The 15,360-nt window shown below is 31.5% G+C and overlaps 1 protein-coding gene across 2 annotated transcripts; it reads right to left on the bottom strand.

The window, feature by feature from the left end:
* Positions 1 to 745: 745 nt before the first annotated feature.
* LOC129306998 (receptor-like serine/threonine-protein kinase SD1-8) lies at positions 746 to 7,169 on the bottom strand. 2 transcript variants are annotated; one of them, XM_054947840.1, is made up of 7 exons: positions 5,739 to 7,152; positions 2,673 to 2,825; positions 2,396 to 2,589; positions 2,106 to 2,316; positions 1,786 to 2,023; positions 1,295 to 1,445; positions 746 to 1,212 (listed from the first exon to the last, which is right to left on the bottom strand). In XM_054947840.1, the coding sequence occupies exons 1-7, from the start codon at positions 7,024 to 7,026 to the stop codon at positions 901 to 903; spliced, it is 2,547 nt and encodes an 848-aa protein (XP_054803815.1). In that variant the 5' UTR covers positions 7,027 to 7,152; the 3' UTR covers positions 746 to 900. The 2 variants fall into 2 exon arrangements, 1 of the variants encoding a protein (XP_054803815.1); XR_008592285.1 differs by lacking the exon at positions 1,786 to 2,023 and having other exon boundaries at positions 1,072 to 1,212; positions 5,739 to 7,169.
* Between the last annotated feature and the right edge of the window lie 8,191 nt (positions 7,170 to 15,360).

Genomic DNA, 15,360 nt, shown 5'->3' with positions numbered 1-15,360 from the left:
TTAAGCGACATACCTTATCCAGCTGCAAAAATTCTTAGTTCCTTTTGTATTCATGTGACAACATAACGTAATTTCTAAGTGAGCTTTCAGTGACCTTGCTCAGATCCTGAATGAGGAAAATTGCAGAATATGAGGAAAACAAAGTGGGCACCATCACTGTCATGGGCTATACAAGAGGATTGCTTTATCTTCGTCCAGGATCAAGGTTGATCATCATCAGCAGGGGTTTGAAAACAAGAAATTTCATTACGCAATTGAAACCCAATGCAGGTTGGGCCGTAGGCCCCCCCCCCCCCCCCCCCCCAAAAATTTTTTTAAACAAAAAGCCATTTTGAAGCATGTAGGATCAAGGTTGACCATCATCAACAGAAAAAATTGCTACCAGAATTTATGCCTGAAATTTCAGGTTCTCAAGTGCCTTTTGAAGCATTCCTGTGTTTCTTACAGTATTTGCATATGGTAACTCACACGTAACCCATACACGTTCCAAACATCTATATATCAATATATAATAAATTTTTTTAGCAAATCATAACATTTATAAGTTAAGAATGATGCAGCTCATTTTTCAACCTCCATGTAGTCTGAGAAAACGTGTCTAGTTATTAGTTTAAACGGCACTGTGAGCAAGCAACATGACCGCATTGAGACAACGTATGAGCATGTAATACAATTAGATGTTGAATTATACGAAGCTAAGCGGCAAACCTTTTTTTTTTTTTTGGGGGGGGGGGTGTAAAAGATAAGCAGTAAACTTTAATGAATGTATCTCTTCAATGTTGCACCAAAACAAGATCGACATGGATCTTACAGTTTCCGCAGCTATATCAGAAAAAGGAACAAAGAGACAATTTTTTGAAACTTTTTGGGAATGTACAGATATGCCAAAAGATACTTCTACTACCTCGCATTTAGCATTGTGACTGTAACTTGGTTCACAGTGCATGATTCATCTATCTTGCTTGTAGAAGAATCAGTTTCCACAGGATTCCTTCCAAGCGCAAATCCCGGGCTTTTGGGCTGTGGCATTGTTGCAGTTTCACTACTCAACATCAAAACTACTGAAGACATTGTTGGCCTATCTTCTGCACGCTCTTGGACACACAAGAGTCCAACTTGTATGCATCTAAGAACCTCAGATTCCACATATGAGTCACCAATGGATGAATCTACCAGTTCCAAAGCATTTCCGTCCATCCACAGCATCCAAGCCTGCAAGAAAACAATGAATACTTTGTTGGCAGGAGACAATGTTGTCAAGTTATCCTTCAGCAATGGTGAAACTTTCACTTACATGTCCAAGAAGATTTAGCTCCTTGTTTGAGTAGTAGAACCCTCTGTTCTTTGTGCCACTAATGATTTCTAACACCAATACCCCAAAACTAAAAACATCTGATTTTACTGAGAAGATTCCATCCATAGCATATTCAGGAGACATGTAACCACTATAAATCAAAAGAACATATAAATTGTGAGGCCACTTTGTATGGAAATTTACAGTGAATTGATAAATATTACATAAAAATCATTATAGGATCTTCACTTAAAAATCATTATAGTTTGATCCTTGCCTCTTCCATCCTCTAAGTTAAAGTTAAATTTATGGCAAGATCATGATTTGATCACACACATTTAAGTTTTAAAAGCTTTCATTTGAGGGAGCAATTTAAAGATTAGAATAAAAATAAAAAATAGTTATAGATCTTTATTTAAAAAAAAACTCAAGCTTTTGAGTTGAATTTTCTTTTTCTAGGATAAGTACTAATGAATTATCACGATACTCACTATGTCCCAACAATTCTTAATGTATTTGCTTCTGTTTGGTCGGTAGTAAAAATTCTAGCCATCCCAAAATCTGATATCTTTGGATTCATTTCTCTGTCAAGCAGAACATTGCTTGCCTTGAGATCCCTATGAATGATCTTAAACCTAGAATCTTGATGTAGATAAAGAAGTCCTCTAGCTGTTCCACATATAATGTTGAATCGCGTTTGCCAGTCCAACAAAGATCTTTTTGCTTTGTCTGGGTCATTAGATATCACAAACTTGAGTAAGCTTTTAATTTTTAATTAAGTCAAATGATGCAGAATGTTAAGACAACTCACCAAACAAAATGGAATCAAGGCTTCTGTTTTCCAAGTATTCATAAATCAGCATCTTCTCTTCCATCTCAATGCAACAACCAAACAGCCGAACAAGATTTCGGTGCTGAAGCCTAACTATTAACATGACCTCATTCTTGAATTCTTCAATTCCTTGCACAGAACTTTTTGACAACCTCTTCACAGCAATTTCTTGTCCTTCCACAAGCCTACCCTGATATAGTCCCCCATGATTCATGTTAGGAGTGTAATGATGCTTTACGGATATATTGCCAGCTACTAAAGCAACTTACCCTGTAAACAGTACCAAAACCACCTTGTCCAAGTTTATTTGAGTCAGAGAAGTTGTTTGTAGCCATTCTTATAGTATTAAAATCAAATAATGGCAGCTCCAGGTCTTCCATCTTGCTACTTTCTGACGAGTTCTCTCTGTTACTTGAAATCACTCCCTCAGTAATTAGCATATCCTGGCTTCTCTCTAAGGATCCTGGAATTCTCACACAAAAAAGCATTAACTGCATATCATAAGCCCGTTATATTGGAGCATTACATGTGTATTTATTGTATTACCTCTGTATTCTGTTTTCACTTTGATTAGGCGTCGCAATTTCTTTTTCTTGTATAAGAAAAAGAGAGCCAATCCCAAAAGTATAATAGCCGCAGCAACTGTAATTCCAGCAACCTTGACGACATCTTTTGTCTTGTGAGAACCATTAGCAGATCCTATGTCATAAATGTTAGAGAAGAATGTTTCTGTCAGTAGACATACCCATTTCATGCTTTTCCTCCAATTCATCGAAAGTTCAATGCTTTTCGCAGTAAATTATACATGTGTATGTATATATAAGCAACTCTTTTTAATGACATTAATCATGTCAGTATTTAGTAACTCTTCCAACCTAGGATGTAAACATTGAACATTAAAAAAGAAAAAAGGATCACAATATAAATTGTTTTTTAGAAATTTTGCTTGATCCAAAATATAAGATATTGGATAAGTGTTATACACATTTTTTAATACATCCTTACTTTATTGATTAATTAACGAGAGTGTTTTAAATAAGTCAAATATAATATTTATTACATTAAAGAACATAGTTGGAAAGATGTAAAAAAAATTTAGAAAATAAAAACTTTAACAAATTTTTTTTAGAAACGTAAATTAATTAACAATGACTTATATTGTAGTCTGAAAAGAAAGTAACTAAAAACTGGTTCATACCTTGAAAAAATGATGGAAAGAGGAAAGACATAAATTAATTTTTTTTTTTGAAAGAAAAATCAGAACCACAAAACGGAGGGAAATCTTATTACATTTTAAAAGCAAATTTATAGATTCCATTTTATAGAACTTGAAAAATATTTTTTAATATTAAAATTATATTTTATTATTAGAAATGTCGTGGCTATAAGAATCGAAATTTGAAAGATATAAAGTGGGCGTTGAGAGGGGCACCTAATCCCACCGAAAAAAATACGAGAAAAGTGGGGAGGGAAAAAAGGAGGAGAGCCTTTGGAGTCAAAAAAGTCGGCCCAAAGTGCAACGCTTCAGACCCAAACATTTAAATCTGATGGGTCCACTAACTCAACTAAAGTCTTCAATTATGCACTTAATCCAGGGCTACTTTTAAAGCAACGGCATTTAAAAAACAAAAAATAATGAAACTTTTAATCCTATAAGTTTATCTCAACTATCAATTTAATCTCTCAAGTTTAATTATTATCAATCTAATCCTTTATAATGTGTTTTATTTTCCTATTTTTTAAAATTCCAAAGTCTGTCTTTTTTTCTTACCTTAACAATTATACTTTTTTTCATTGATCTATACGGCTGCTATCAATATTATGTTAGCAAATTTTAACCATGCAATCTCTTTTTGAAACAATAAGGATTAAATAGATAATTAAAATAAATTTAAAAGAATAAATTAATAGAAATTAAACTTGAGTGACTAAATTGATAATTGAGACAAACTTAAGGGACTAAAAGTTACTTTATCCCAAAAAAACACTTTTCATCTCTTTGCTTTTTTGTCAATGGAAAAACACAATTGTCAGTTCCCATAGTTTCATTAAGTTTTGAAACATCACTCAAGCTTACTGAAACTATAAAGACTAAAATATATTAAAAAAAATCATAAGGATTAATAGTAAAACTCAATAATACTATAAAGATGAATGATTATGTTGCCTCTTTTCTTAATAAATAAAAGTTTAGGTGTATTAAATCGTGAAATTCATTAAAAGTCAAGGCATTCCTCCTCGCTCTAAAAGCATGAAACATTTACAGATTGTTTATTAACAAAATATTTACAATGGCAGGATTTGATCTCACAATATCTATGATGATTATTATACAGATGCTAAGAATCCAGCTGCTCATTTTTGGTGGCAGAAAAAACATCATTTTCCAATTGTGTGAAAATAAATTATTATGAACTAGAATTATTTTGGAAACTAAAACACATTAATCGAAGAGATTTTATATTTAAAGTGGCATAATTTTTTATTTAAAAAATGAATTTTAAGTATTTGTAAAATTTCCCTTAAATTAAATTGTTCTCGACTAATAATTCAGAAAATTATTACCAATGAGCTCAAAATGGGAAACGAAAGGGTTATTGACTTGGTGGCAACGACCCTCACTTGTGAATTGAAGAAGCGACAGATGTAATCAGAATAAGTCGCCACAAAAAGGCACAAAAGCAAAAGGGCCCCACAAAAGTATTTTAAAATAAAATAAACGTTCCCCCAGCCACGTGGGCACCTGTGTCCATCTGTCCCCTTCGCAGCCCGCATTTACACCTCATACGCCCATATAATTTTAAAATTAAGTTACACGATTACTATTAATAATATGATTTCCTCATAAATTTTCAATTATATGTCTGCAATTGATTAAGGTATTGACAGTAACTTCAAATCATTGTAATCTTTTATTATTTCGAATTTAAATGTCATTTTACACATGATACACACAAAGACCTTTTCCTAATTCTTTTAAAAGAGTTTTTCTTTTTGCAAAGTTATATTCTTTTTTTAAATATTTTTTCATTTTTAATTTCAAATTTGATTACGTAAAATTTTTTATGTTGTTTTCATTAACACTAGCTCCACTAAGGCCCTAAATGACTCTAAAAAGTAGTTTTCCCATAAATTATTAGATTGATCAAAAATAAATAATCTCAAAATACTTTAACACATAAACCTAACCCATGTACGACAAAAAAGTCTTGCTTTCGTTTTTGTCTGGAAACCTCCACGTCTTAATTTCCGGTACTTCCTTTCCTTAATTACCCTGATTTTTTTAATTTTTTATAATTGAAATCCTTTTTTCCCAAGAGTCGTGAAGTTCTTTCACCGTCTTTCTATGGCAGATACTAACTTGATTAGATAGTTTCTTCTGAGATACGGCCTCATATCATTCATCTTTTTCATTAGCTAAGCCTAGAACTAAAATCCACCATACCGACTTTATTCAAAACCTAGCCAAATTAAAATAACCTCTGAACCAATCCTATCAAGAATAAGACCATTCTAAAGTAAAAAACGAATATGAAATATTCTCCGAGAATGAATAAATAACATCCATGAGTTAAGAACTGAACACAGAAAACAAAGGAAGAAGAAACATACCTACATCAGAAGCTGCTAATCTGACATACAGAGTCTGTCCACCGTGAGGATATTGCCTGATGTCAATGAGTTCGTCGCTCCACATCACGCACCCAGTTCCGCCATTGGTGATCTCTATGTTAGCATACGCGGTACAGTTACAATTCCTGAGACACAAATCCCCACATTCCACAATGTTCATGCTCCTATTGGCAAAAACCGAGGTTGTGTCCGGCAGCTTCACGTTCTTCATCTCCAAGAACTTGTCTCCCTCGCAGTCCAGCTGTGTGTTTCTCACGCACCCATCAGACCCGTCTCTCAGATTCCACGCCTGCAAGTTCCTCGGCCTGAACCCTCTCATACACACGCAAACCGGCGACGCGTTCGCATCGCACACGCCGAACGGACCGCACTGTTTGTAGTAATCGCATTGGTCTTTTGGAGCGTACCAGAATTTGGTCCACACTCGAGTGCTCTCAATCCACGTCATTCTCTGAAGCTCGGTGTTGGTCACAGAGAGCCTCGAGAACAGCGACTGGTTCCCGATCGAGAAAGTGTAGTATACTTGGTGTTCGTCGGAGAAAAAGCTGAACTTGATGGAATCTGTACCCGGTTGCATCTCGGGAACTCCGCTGAATCTCTCGCCATTCCAGGGCCCACTTCTGTACACTATTTTCTGTTTGTTTAGCAGGAAAATCTGGGGGAGGCCATGGTAATTGACCTTGAATGAGTAGTCTCCGGTGGACGGGTCTGCTCCGGCGACTCTCCACGACGTTATGTGCCTCTCCATTCCGGTGTCGAAGTCCCAACCGAGTTTCATGCCCGGTAACAGAGTATCTGTGGGGTAATCGAAGCTCTGCCATAGATACTTCGAGGGGTCGTTCTGGTTTGCTTCCTTGAGAACCAAATTCCCGGAATCTAAGAGTTGGAGAACTGGGTTTGAAGGCGAAGATGTGGTCTGATTCGTGGACCATATGGAATTTCCTGTTTGATCCAGAAGAACAAGGTTTCCTCTGTCTCCGATCTTGAGAATTCCATTGGAATTCCCAAGTGGGTTGTCTCTGTTTGCCACCCAGACAACAGTTTGACCCTCAATATTCTTGTACCGGATTCCCAGAAACCATTTGGAAGCGCCCCAAGTAAAGAAACCCAGCTCGAAAACTTGCTTCTGTGATAAGAGGGTCTGGTTTGTTGCGAGAGATTGAGTCGCAGTTAAGGTATCTTGTGAGATTGAGACCTTGGAGAAAAAGACGAGGGAGGTGAAGAAGAGGAGGAGGAAGAAGCTGAGGAGATTAGGAAAACCTCCCATGTCTCTCTGGAAAAAAGAGAGAGAAAGAGAGAGAGAGAAATCTGAGTGAATTGTGAAAGTAAGATTAAGTAAATGATTATTTCTTCATGAACAAGACAATTTATATTTATTCGGCGAAGTGTAGATAGGTGGACTGAATAAGAGAGGCAGTTGACGGTGGCTGGTGGCTCCTCTGTCTTCACTTGATTTTCCTGGTCTGTGTCATTTCTAGTTTGAACAAGGCAAAACCGGGGGGTGTTTTTTGAACTTTGAATATTGATGCTGGAATGGGAAAGTAATTTAAGATTTTAATCTCGAAAAACGAAATACAAAAGTTGTTACATTTATTTGAATATAATATTATTTTATACCACATATTTTTCTTCTCCACTGTCCGTGGACTCCTGTGTTTTTGGAACCTAAATGAAGGGCTAAAGCAAGATGATTAGCCATAAATGGCGGGCTGGACAATTGAGGTTATGATTTAGCTGTATTTTCCACTGTCTCTATCAGATAGAAGGAATCAAACAAGCCAAATTTGGGGACCATATCTGCCCACAAGTATGCAATAATCCATGGGATTCGGTTTAGAACTTTTTTAATTCTGAATATCTTCAAACTCAAGATCCTGTACTTTTGTTTTCACTTTTCAAACATTAATTCTGAATCACAAGATCATATGCTAATAACATGATCTTACATTAAAAATATAAAAAAGATCTTCCGTTGTTTTCCTTCATGAATGTGTACTCTCCCTGTGGGCTGTGCCCCATTCATAATATCTTATCTTTTCATTATAATTAATGTCATTTTTGTCACCCTGCATTATACTAGTAGAATAGACTATAATCTGCTGGCCACAAAAAGAAAAAAGACTATAATCACTCAAGTATGAGTCTGAAGTTCAGGTCTATATAAATGCAAATAAATGTTTATAAAAATTATTATCTTCAATTCAGCCTAACAATATTTAAATTTACAGGATAGAATGAGACACGAAATTATCTTTGGAAGCGTCTTGTCCTAAATATTATATATATATATATATATAGTTTTTTATTTTAAAAATATATATTAAATATATCAATTATATCAATTATAATTTCAATATATATAATTCTTATTTAAAATTAAAAGTTTTTTATATTGATAATGATAATTTTAATAACAGAGTAAGCAATACATGATAATATCTTTTTTTACAAGATATTAATTATATTAATATAATTTATACTTTTATTTATATCTATTTAATAACTTTTATCTATATCATATTTTTTATTTTATTTTTTGAAAGAGTCATTAGCTTAATATATTTTAATTAAAGAAGAATAATAATGACTTAATATTATACCTGACTTGTCTGTTATTGTTACCTTTATAGCTTGAAGATCACTTATAATTGATATTATAATGTGTTATATCTCATGTGTATTTAACTTTAAATTATACACTTATAGTTGTAATTGATATAATTTAATAATTGATTTTAAATTATTATGACTTATGTACTTGCATTGTTTTAGTTTTAAACTTATTAACTTATGTTATTTAAAATTTTAATTAATAATGTTATTATTTAGATATTTTTTAACATTATTTTTGAAATGACAGAACATCTTGATTTTGTCTCAATTTAATCTCAATTTCTAACAAAATAAAATAAAATGTCTTTCAAGGTTGATAAAAATATGAGATAAAAATTTAATTTTAATTATTTTTTGAGATGGGATACGAGACAGGTCCCACCTCACCCCATTGAACACTCTAGGAAATATCATTACGGGAAGGACATTGAAGTATCGTGACCAATATGAAAAACACAGAAAGTAAAAAGAGAAAAAGTTGAAAGAGAGAAAAAGAGTTGTTTTCCATTTTTAATTCATTCTTTTGTTCTAATTTCTAAAGAGTTTGCTGAGTCCACTTGTGAACCCCTACGCAGGCATTAGTGTTATTAAAAGTAACGGGATATGCCAAGAATGACACACGCAAACGTAATTGGCTAACAGCTAAACAATTGGATTATTTGTCTTTTTTTAAGGTTTAAGCAATTTATGTCGGCCCCAAAAAGTCCAAACAATTGAGTGAATTTACCACTGCAAAGTTACACAGTTAACTTAAAAGTTGCTCCACCACACATATATACACATGCATATTAAGTTACATGATAGGAGACAACCAGGAAAGTGCCTGTAAAAGGCTAAAGAATTGATCCCAACTTATAAGTTGGGTTTGATTTCATGTTTGTCGTCTCAAACTCAAAGCAAATGAAGAAACATGTGAGAGGAGCATGAAGACAAATTTAGGAGAGGGCAAAAAACGTGTGAGAGAGAACGGTGAAATAGACGTATACGCAAGGGATGTTCATCAAGTTTTGATCCCTGTTCGCCCATCTTTGTTCCGATCATTGTGGGACACGACACGGGATAGAGTCATTCTGATTTTGTCACATCCCATACACAATCCCAATGTTATTAATGGAAAATAAATATTGTTAACTACCTTATTATATTTTGAGACCAGGGAACCTACTTAGTCTAACAAACAAAGCGTTTGTATCAACATTTGGGAAGCAATCAAGCAAATATGAAATAGATAAGCACTGCATTGTTTTATCGTTTATTGATGTTGTCATTCATTACTCATTTTTTTAAACAATTGAATGATTTTTTTTGTTTTTGTTTTGGACAATAATTTTAAAAACCAAATCAAACTGGATGGTCAAATTAATTAGGGGTCCGTTTGGATTTCAGTTGGGTATAATAGATTATGAAAATAATTGATTAAGTGGTAGATTTTAATCATAATTAATTATGTTATAACGCAATCTGTTTGGATACTCATGTTAATAATTTTTTTAAAATTCAAATTTTATTAAGAAAAAAAAAGAAGAGAAAAAATTTTGTTTTAGTTTTATTAAATTTTGTGCTTTTTTTGTGATTTTTTTCTTGGACTTTTTATGTAATTTGCTCATATAACTTTGTAACAAAAAAATGCAAAAGCGGAGAAGCTTAGATTTGGAGCGTTGGGAAAAAATCAATTTTTTGGGAAAAAATCGATTTTGGAAAAAAGTGGATGTTTGGGTAAATTATGACTTAATCGATTTTTTTGCCCCTAAAATCGATTAAATTCTCAATCCAAACGGATAGTAGATCATTGACTAGAGCCATTTATGGCTCAATTTGGATAAAAAATCACTTTCATGATTGAGTTAGATTGAATTGAAGTTGAGCCGCTATTAAAGCAAAAATCAGAGTTGAACTAAAAATCAAAACAATTTTAAAAAAATCAAACGGTTTTAAACATAATATTAAAAAAAGCTTAATAAATTTAAAAAAATTAAAAATTTAAAAATTAAATCCTACTTAATGCCAACTTTATTTTTGGATAATTTATATATAAAATACGATTTAAAGCTATTTTTTAAAAAATATTGACAATTATAAATACAAATGTAAATACTTTTGAGTTTACTTATATCTAATTTTATCAAAATTATATATATTTGATAAATTATAAAATTATAATTTACAATATTATTAATTTACAGTCATGTTATATTATTTTATTAATATATTATAAATTTTTTCTTCTATTTATTACACACTCATTTAATATTATTTTTATTTAATTATTACATTACCGATTCAACCATTATCTAATCAATTAAACCATAAAAATTGAGAACAATTAACTTTTATAATTCAATGTTGGATTTGGCTTTTAAAACATTAATTTTTGGCCGAATATATGATTGAGGATTGAGGCATGAGGAAATATTATTGTTGGAGCAAGTGTTATATCTTTAAAATATTTTTCAAATTTCTTTTGCTTTCTTCAAAGGGCGTTGGAAGCTAGTTGGGATATCAATTTCATATGCTTCCTACCGAATTTTTCAACCGCTGTTTGAAAGACTTGCAAAAAGATTTTTAAGGTCGCTAATTAATGACACTATACAAATTGTTCTGCTTTGCGAATTTTAAATTATCACCAATTTGGCATACTTAGATTAATTAACACTTTTTTTAAAAAAAATCCCAATAAATATATAAGATTAATAAATATCATGAAGCTAACTTACACTTGTACTTCAAGCATTGTGGCCCGCATCATCCTGTTGAATATCTCTAATAAAAAAAAAAAAAGGAGTTGAAGGCAGTATAATAAATTTTTTTGATATATCTTATATATATAAATATATATTCAATTTTCTTTTGCTTTATTCAAAGGGTGCTAGAAACGAGTTGGAACATCGATTTCATGACTTACACCTTTTAAAGAAGGTTTGAAAGACTTGATAGAAGATTTTGAAGGTCACTAGTGACTCCAAAAGAATTATTCTATAAATGTAATTTTTTTATAAATTAATAAACATCTTAAATTTTAAATTATTATGTAAATAACATCTTGAACCTTAAATTTTTTAAATGTGTAAATTTTTTTTTTAAAATTTTAAATTTTGAGTGCTTAAAACCTCACTGTTGTTAAAAAAAAAATAACTGTTATTTTTAAAAGCTAAGATAAGTGTTACATCAATATGTGATTAGGCCTCTCAACTACAAGTGTAATGACTGTTTTTTCTAACTTAACGGCGATGTTTTGTATGCTTAAAATTTAGAAGTTGATAAATGTTTTTGCACATTTTAAAAATTCAAGATTCAAGATGCTATTCCCGTAATAGTTTAGGGTTTAAAATTCTCAATAACTCAATTTTTATTAAACCAATTGATTGCTCATTATACTTATATCAATCAACATGTTTTTTTTTTATTTGAAATGCCAGTGAAGATAAGATTAACAAATTAAATATAATAAATCTAAGCTAACTCATACTTGGATTTAATAGTTCAAGTATTGTGGCCTGCATCATCTTGCTGAATCTGCTTAGGCAGGGGGATAAAGTAAAAGAGAATTTAAACTTTAAAGCATTAGAATAAGCATTAAATATATATTTACTGGCAAATAATGGTTTTCAAAATTAAAATCAAATATCTGTCATGAAACATTTCTATGTCATGAAACGTTTCTAGAAGCCCATGACGAAATATTTTGCAGCCACCCCATCCTAGTATTAAGCAACTTAGTATGCAAGTCATGGAAGTATGGAATTTTCAAGCAATTCATACATACTCTCTCTTGCATTTAAAAATATCAAATATTTGTTTGGATAAGATATTTAAAAATGTATGGTATTTTGAATATTCCACTATGCAATTAATGATATTTTTTTAAAAATAAGATTTCTTATTAAATATGAGTTAACATGAAAAAGTGTATAATTTCAAAGATAATTAATTAATTCATTAAAAATTTGACTTCTTTGGCCGAACGTTACACTCTGCAAATTGGACTTCATTCATAATAATAAAGCATCAGGTGCTGCTAGCTAAGAAATTACTGTTTTCTTTTCTAGAAAGATCACTTCAAGTATTTCTTTTATTATTATTTTTTCTTCCGGGTGTGGCCTTGAAAAATCATTAGAAGTCTGCACCTAATATATTATATTATTCACAATTTTTTTTTTTTTTGAGTAGGCAAATGTTGACACATTTGCAGGCGCGGTTCGAACCCGCGATTTAAGCATCACAAGGATGCTGCCATGCCAGCTGAACCCAAAGTTCTTGGCTCCCAAAATTATTTTTATATCATTCTTTTACCACATGCTTGCAGATTCGACATTTGCCTGTTTTTTTTTATCAGTCATTTTGTAGTGCGGACTTGACTAGTTGACTGGCTCTCATGAGATGTGATTGGTTTCATCACTACTTGGAAGGCAAGGATTTTTTATGAGAAAAAAAGGGAAAAGAAAAGAATGGAAATGAATAAAGGAGATTATTTTTTATTATAACGAATTGCTTAGTGGTCACAGTTAAATTAGACTGTAAATAGTTTAAATTGAATTAGATTAAGATCTAAACATGACGTGACTTTTTAAAACATTTTATTTAACTGAAATTTGATCTCTTAAGGTAGGTCCACGAATTAACAATATGTTTGATAAAAAGTGGTATATTTTTATCATACAAGATTGATGTGAATGTACTATATGTATATGGAATCTAATTGTCTAATAATAATGGGTTTTTTGGGTCAATGACTAGCTATTCCAGTAATAATGTCACTTGCTTAAAAGAGATTCTACATTTGAACTTGACATTAGTATTATATGCTTGTGATTGTGAAGAAAAAAATAAATAATGGTTTTTCCTATTATTATTTCTTTATTGTAGAGCCAAAAATATGGTCGGGTTATGTTGGTTGACTCAAATAATTGGTCACAAGGGTCGGATTGAAAAAAATTAATCCAAATTAAAACGGGTTATTTCTTGTCTAGACTATATAACTTATGAACCATAAAAGTTAACTCTAATGGGTTAAGGTTAGTTTATTTAACCCATATTATTTTTTTAAAAAAATTAAACAAAAGAAAATAAAGGAAAAATTTTGTAGATATAAATCATATTGGACATAATTTATTTAGTTGAATCAATTCATATATTTTATACGAACGTTATAAATTAATATTTTAATATATTTAAAATAAATCATGAAAAAATATTAAATTGAAACTCATTATTTAAACATATCTTTTTAAAAATTCATAAAAAATATGAGTTGGCAGGTTAGTCTATTTAACCCAACATACCAACTCTTAAGAATTGAATTGGGTTAAGATTTTTCAACCTATATAAAAATGAGTTAAATTCAACTCAATTCACATTTCTCCCATCTTATATGGGCTAACTTATATGATTTGAATTAGCCTATATTTTCATCTCTATTGGCACAAGACATTTAAAATTGGTTATTTTACCATTAAAATTCTTGCCTCAATTTCTAATTGGAGAAGATGAATTACTCTCATTTCTTTATTATTTATTTATTTATTATGCATTTAAAAATAAAAAGTACTCATACGTTGGCTTTTAGTTTCATGTTCAGAGTGTGTGTGGGTAATAAATTAGAGTCTCCGACTCTTGTCGCATCTGATAAAATTGGAACAGTCTCCAACTCTTTAATGCTTTAATTAGTACAACTGGCCAGTAGTAGACAAGATATTTCCACCATGTTTGTTTGACTTCCTTGAAAATTTATTCCATTCTCAAACTTTGTAATCCGTCAGATAAGAAGTCCATAATGCCCTTCCATTCATAAAGTTCTCCCCCTCACATGTCCCCACTCTTTAGATCAGTACTATTCGGGTTACATGGCAAAGGATGAACCATGAATGGAGATAATGGTCAAGCCAAATATAAATTCCATTCCTTTTTACAGGTTGGTTGATTATAGTTAGATGGCCTAGCATGAGCAAATATCCGTTTGGTAGACAGAATTTATTTTGATGGAAAGGAATAGAACGAAAAAGAAAACTTTGGCGTGCTTAAGCAAATTAACAGGAAGATGGAATGTAATTTTCTTATACTTTGATGCCTTTCTCTATGAATATAACCCTACAAAACTTAAAAACCTCCTACGTCCTTTATTGTGAGTTAAAAAGCACATGACTGTAAGGACGCTCAGGGTATTTTGAAGAATTAAATAGTTAAACCTTTTAAATTGCATACATTTCTCTCTCTATGGGTCTAAGGTTGGATAATTTGAAATGCTTAAAAATAAAGCTAGGAGCCTGAGTACAAAAACAAGATAGAGATATTACATTCTCTTACACTCAATAGATAATCAACAATCCTAAATATCCAATAAGAAATCAAGCACTTAGTCAAAGGAAATGCTAAATCTAAAGTTAAATGAAATACTCTAAAACTAAGGTGGGTTAAATTTGATGTTGATGGTTTAGTTTGTATTAATGAGGTTGTTGCTTGTGGAGGTACATCATTTTTTATGACAAAGGAAATTAGATTAAAGGATTTTTTAAATATTTTAACTACCACCTCAGTACATCAACAAAGCTCATGGGTATTTTATAGGGTTTTAATCTTTATTAGAATGCCAAATTCACTAAAATTAATATAAACTTTGATTTCATGAAAGCTTTGTTGCTCATCTACAACAAATTTTCCAAAACACATTCTCTCTCAAATATTATTAAGAAAATTAGAGATTTTATCATGAAAGGCTGAATGATTATTTTTTGATCATATGATTAGAGGATGAGTTGATTTGTTTGCCCAGCTGACATTTGATATAGCGTACGCTTTTAGAGTTTATGATTTTTAACCACTTGCCACCAGGGTGTAGAAATTTTATGAGTCTAATATGATTAGATTGTATTTCCTTGTGTGAATTTTCCATGGTCTTGTACTTGGAAAAAAAAAACATACTTGTCAGTTGCATGTGTTGACTCGATGTTTGTTTTCACAACAAATGCAATAAAAAGAAGGGAAGAGATAAGGC

Source organism: Prosopis cineraria, unplaced genomic scaffold (assembly GCF_029017545.1).
Source record: "Prosopis cineraria cultivar Desert tree isolate PC_DT_omini unplaced genomic scaffold, ASM2901754v1 PC3, whole genome shotgun sequence".
NCBI classification, from domain to species: Eukaryota; Viridiplantae; Streptophyta; class Magnoliopsida; order Fabales; family Fabaceae; genus Prosopis; species Prosopis cineraria.
The sequence above is the reverse complement of the archived record's forward strand: the minus strand, read 5'-3'. Positions and strand labels throughout refer to the sequence as shown.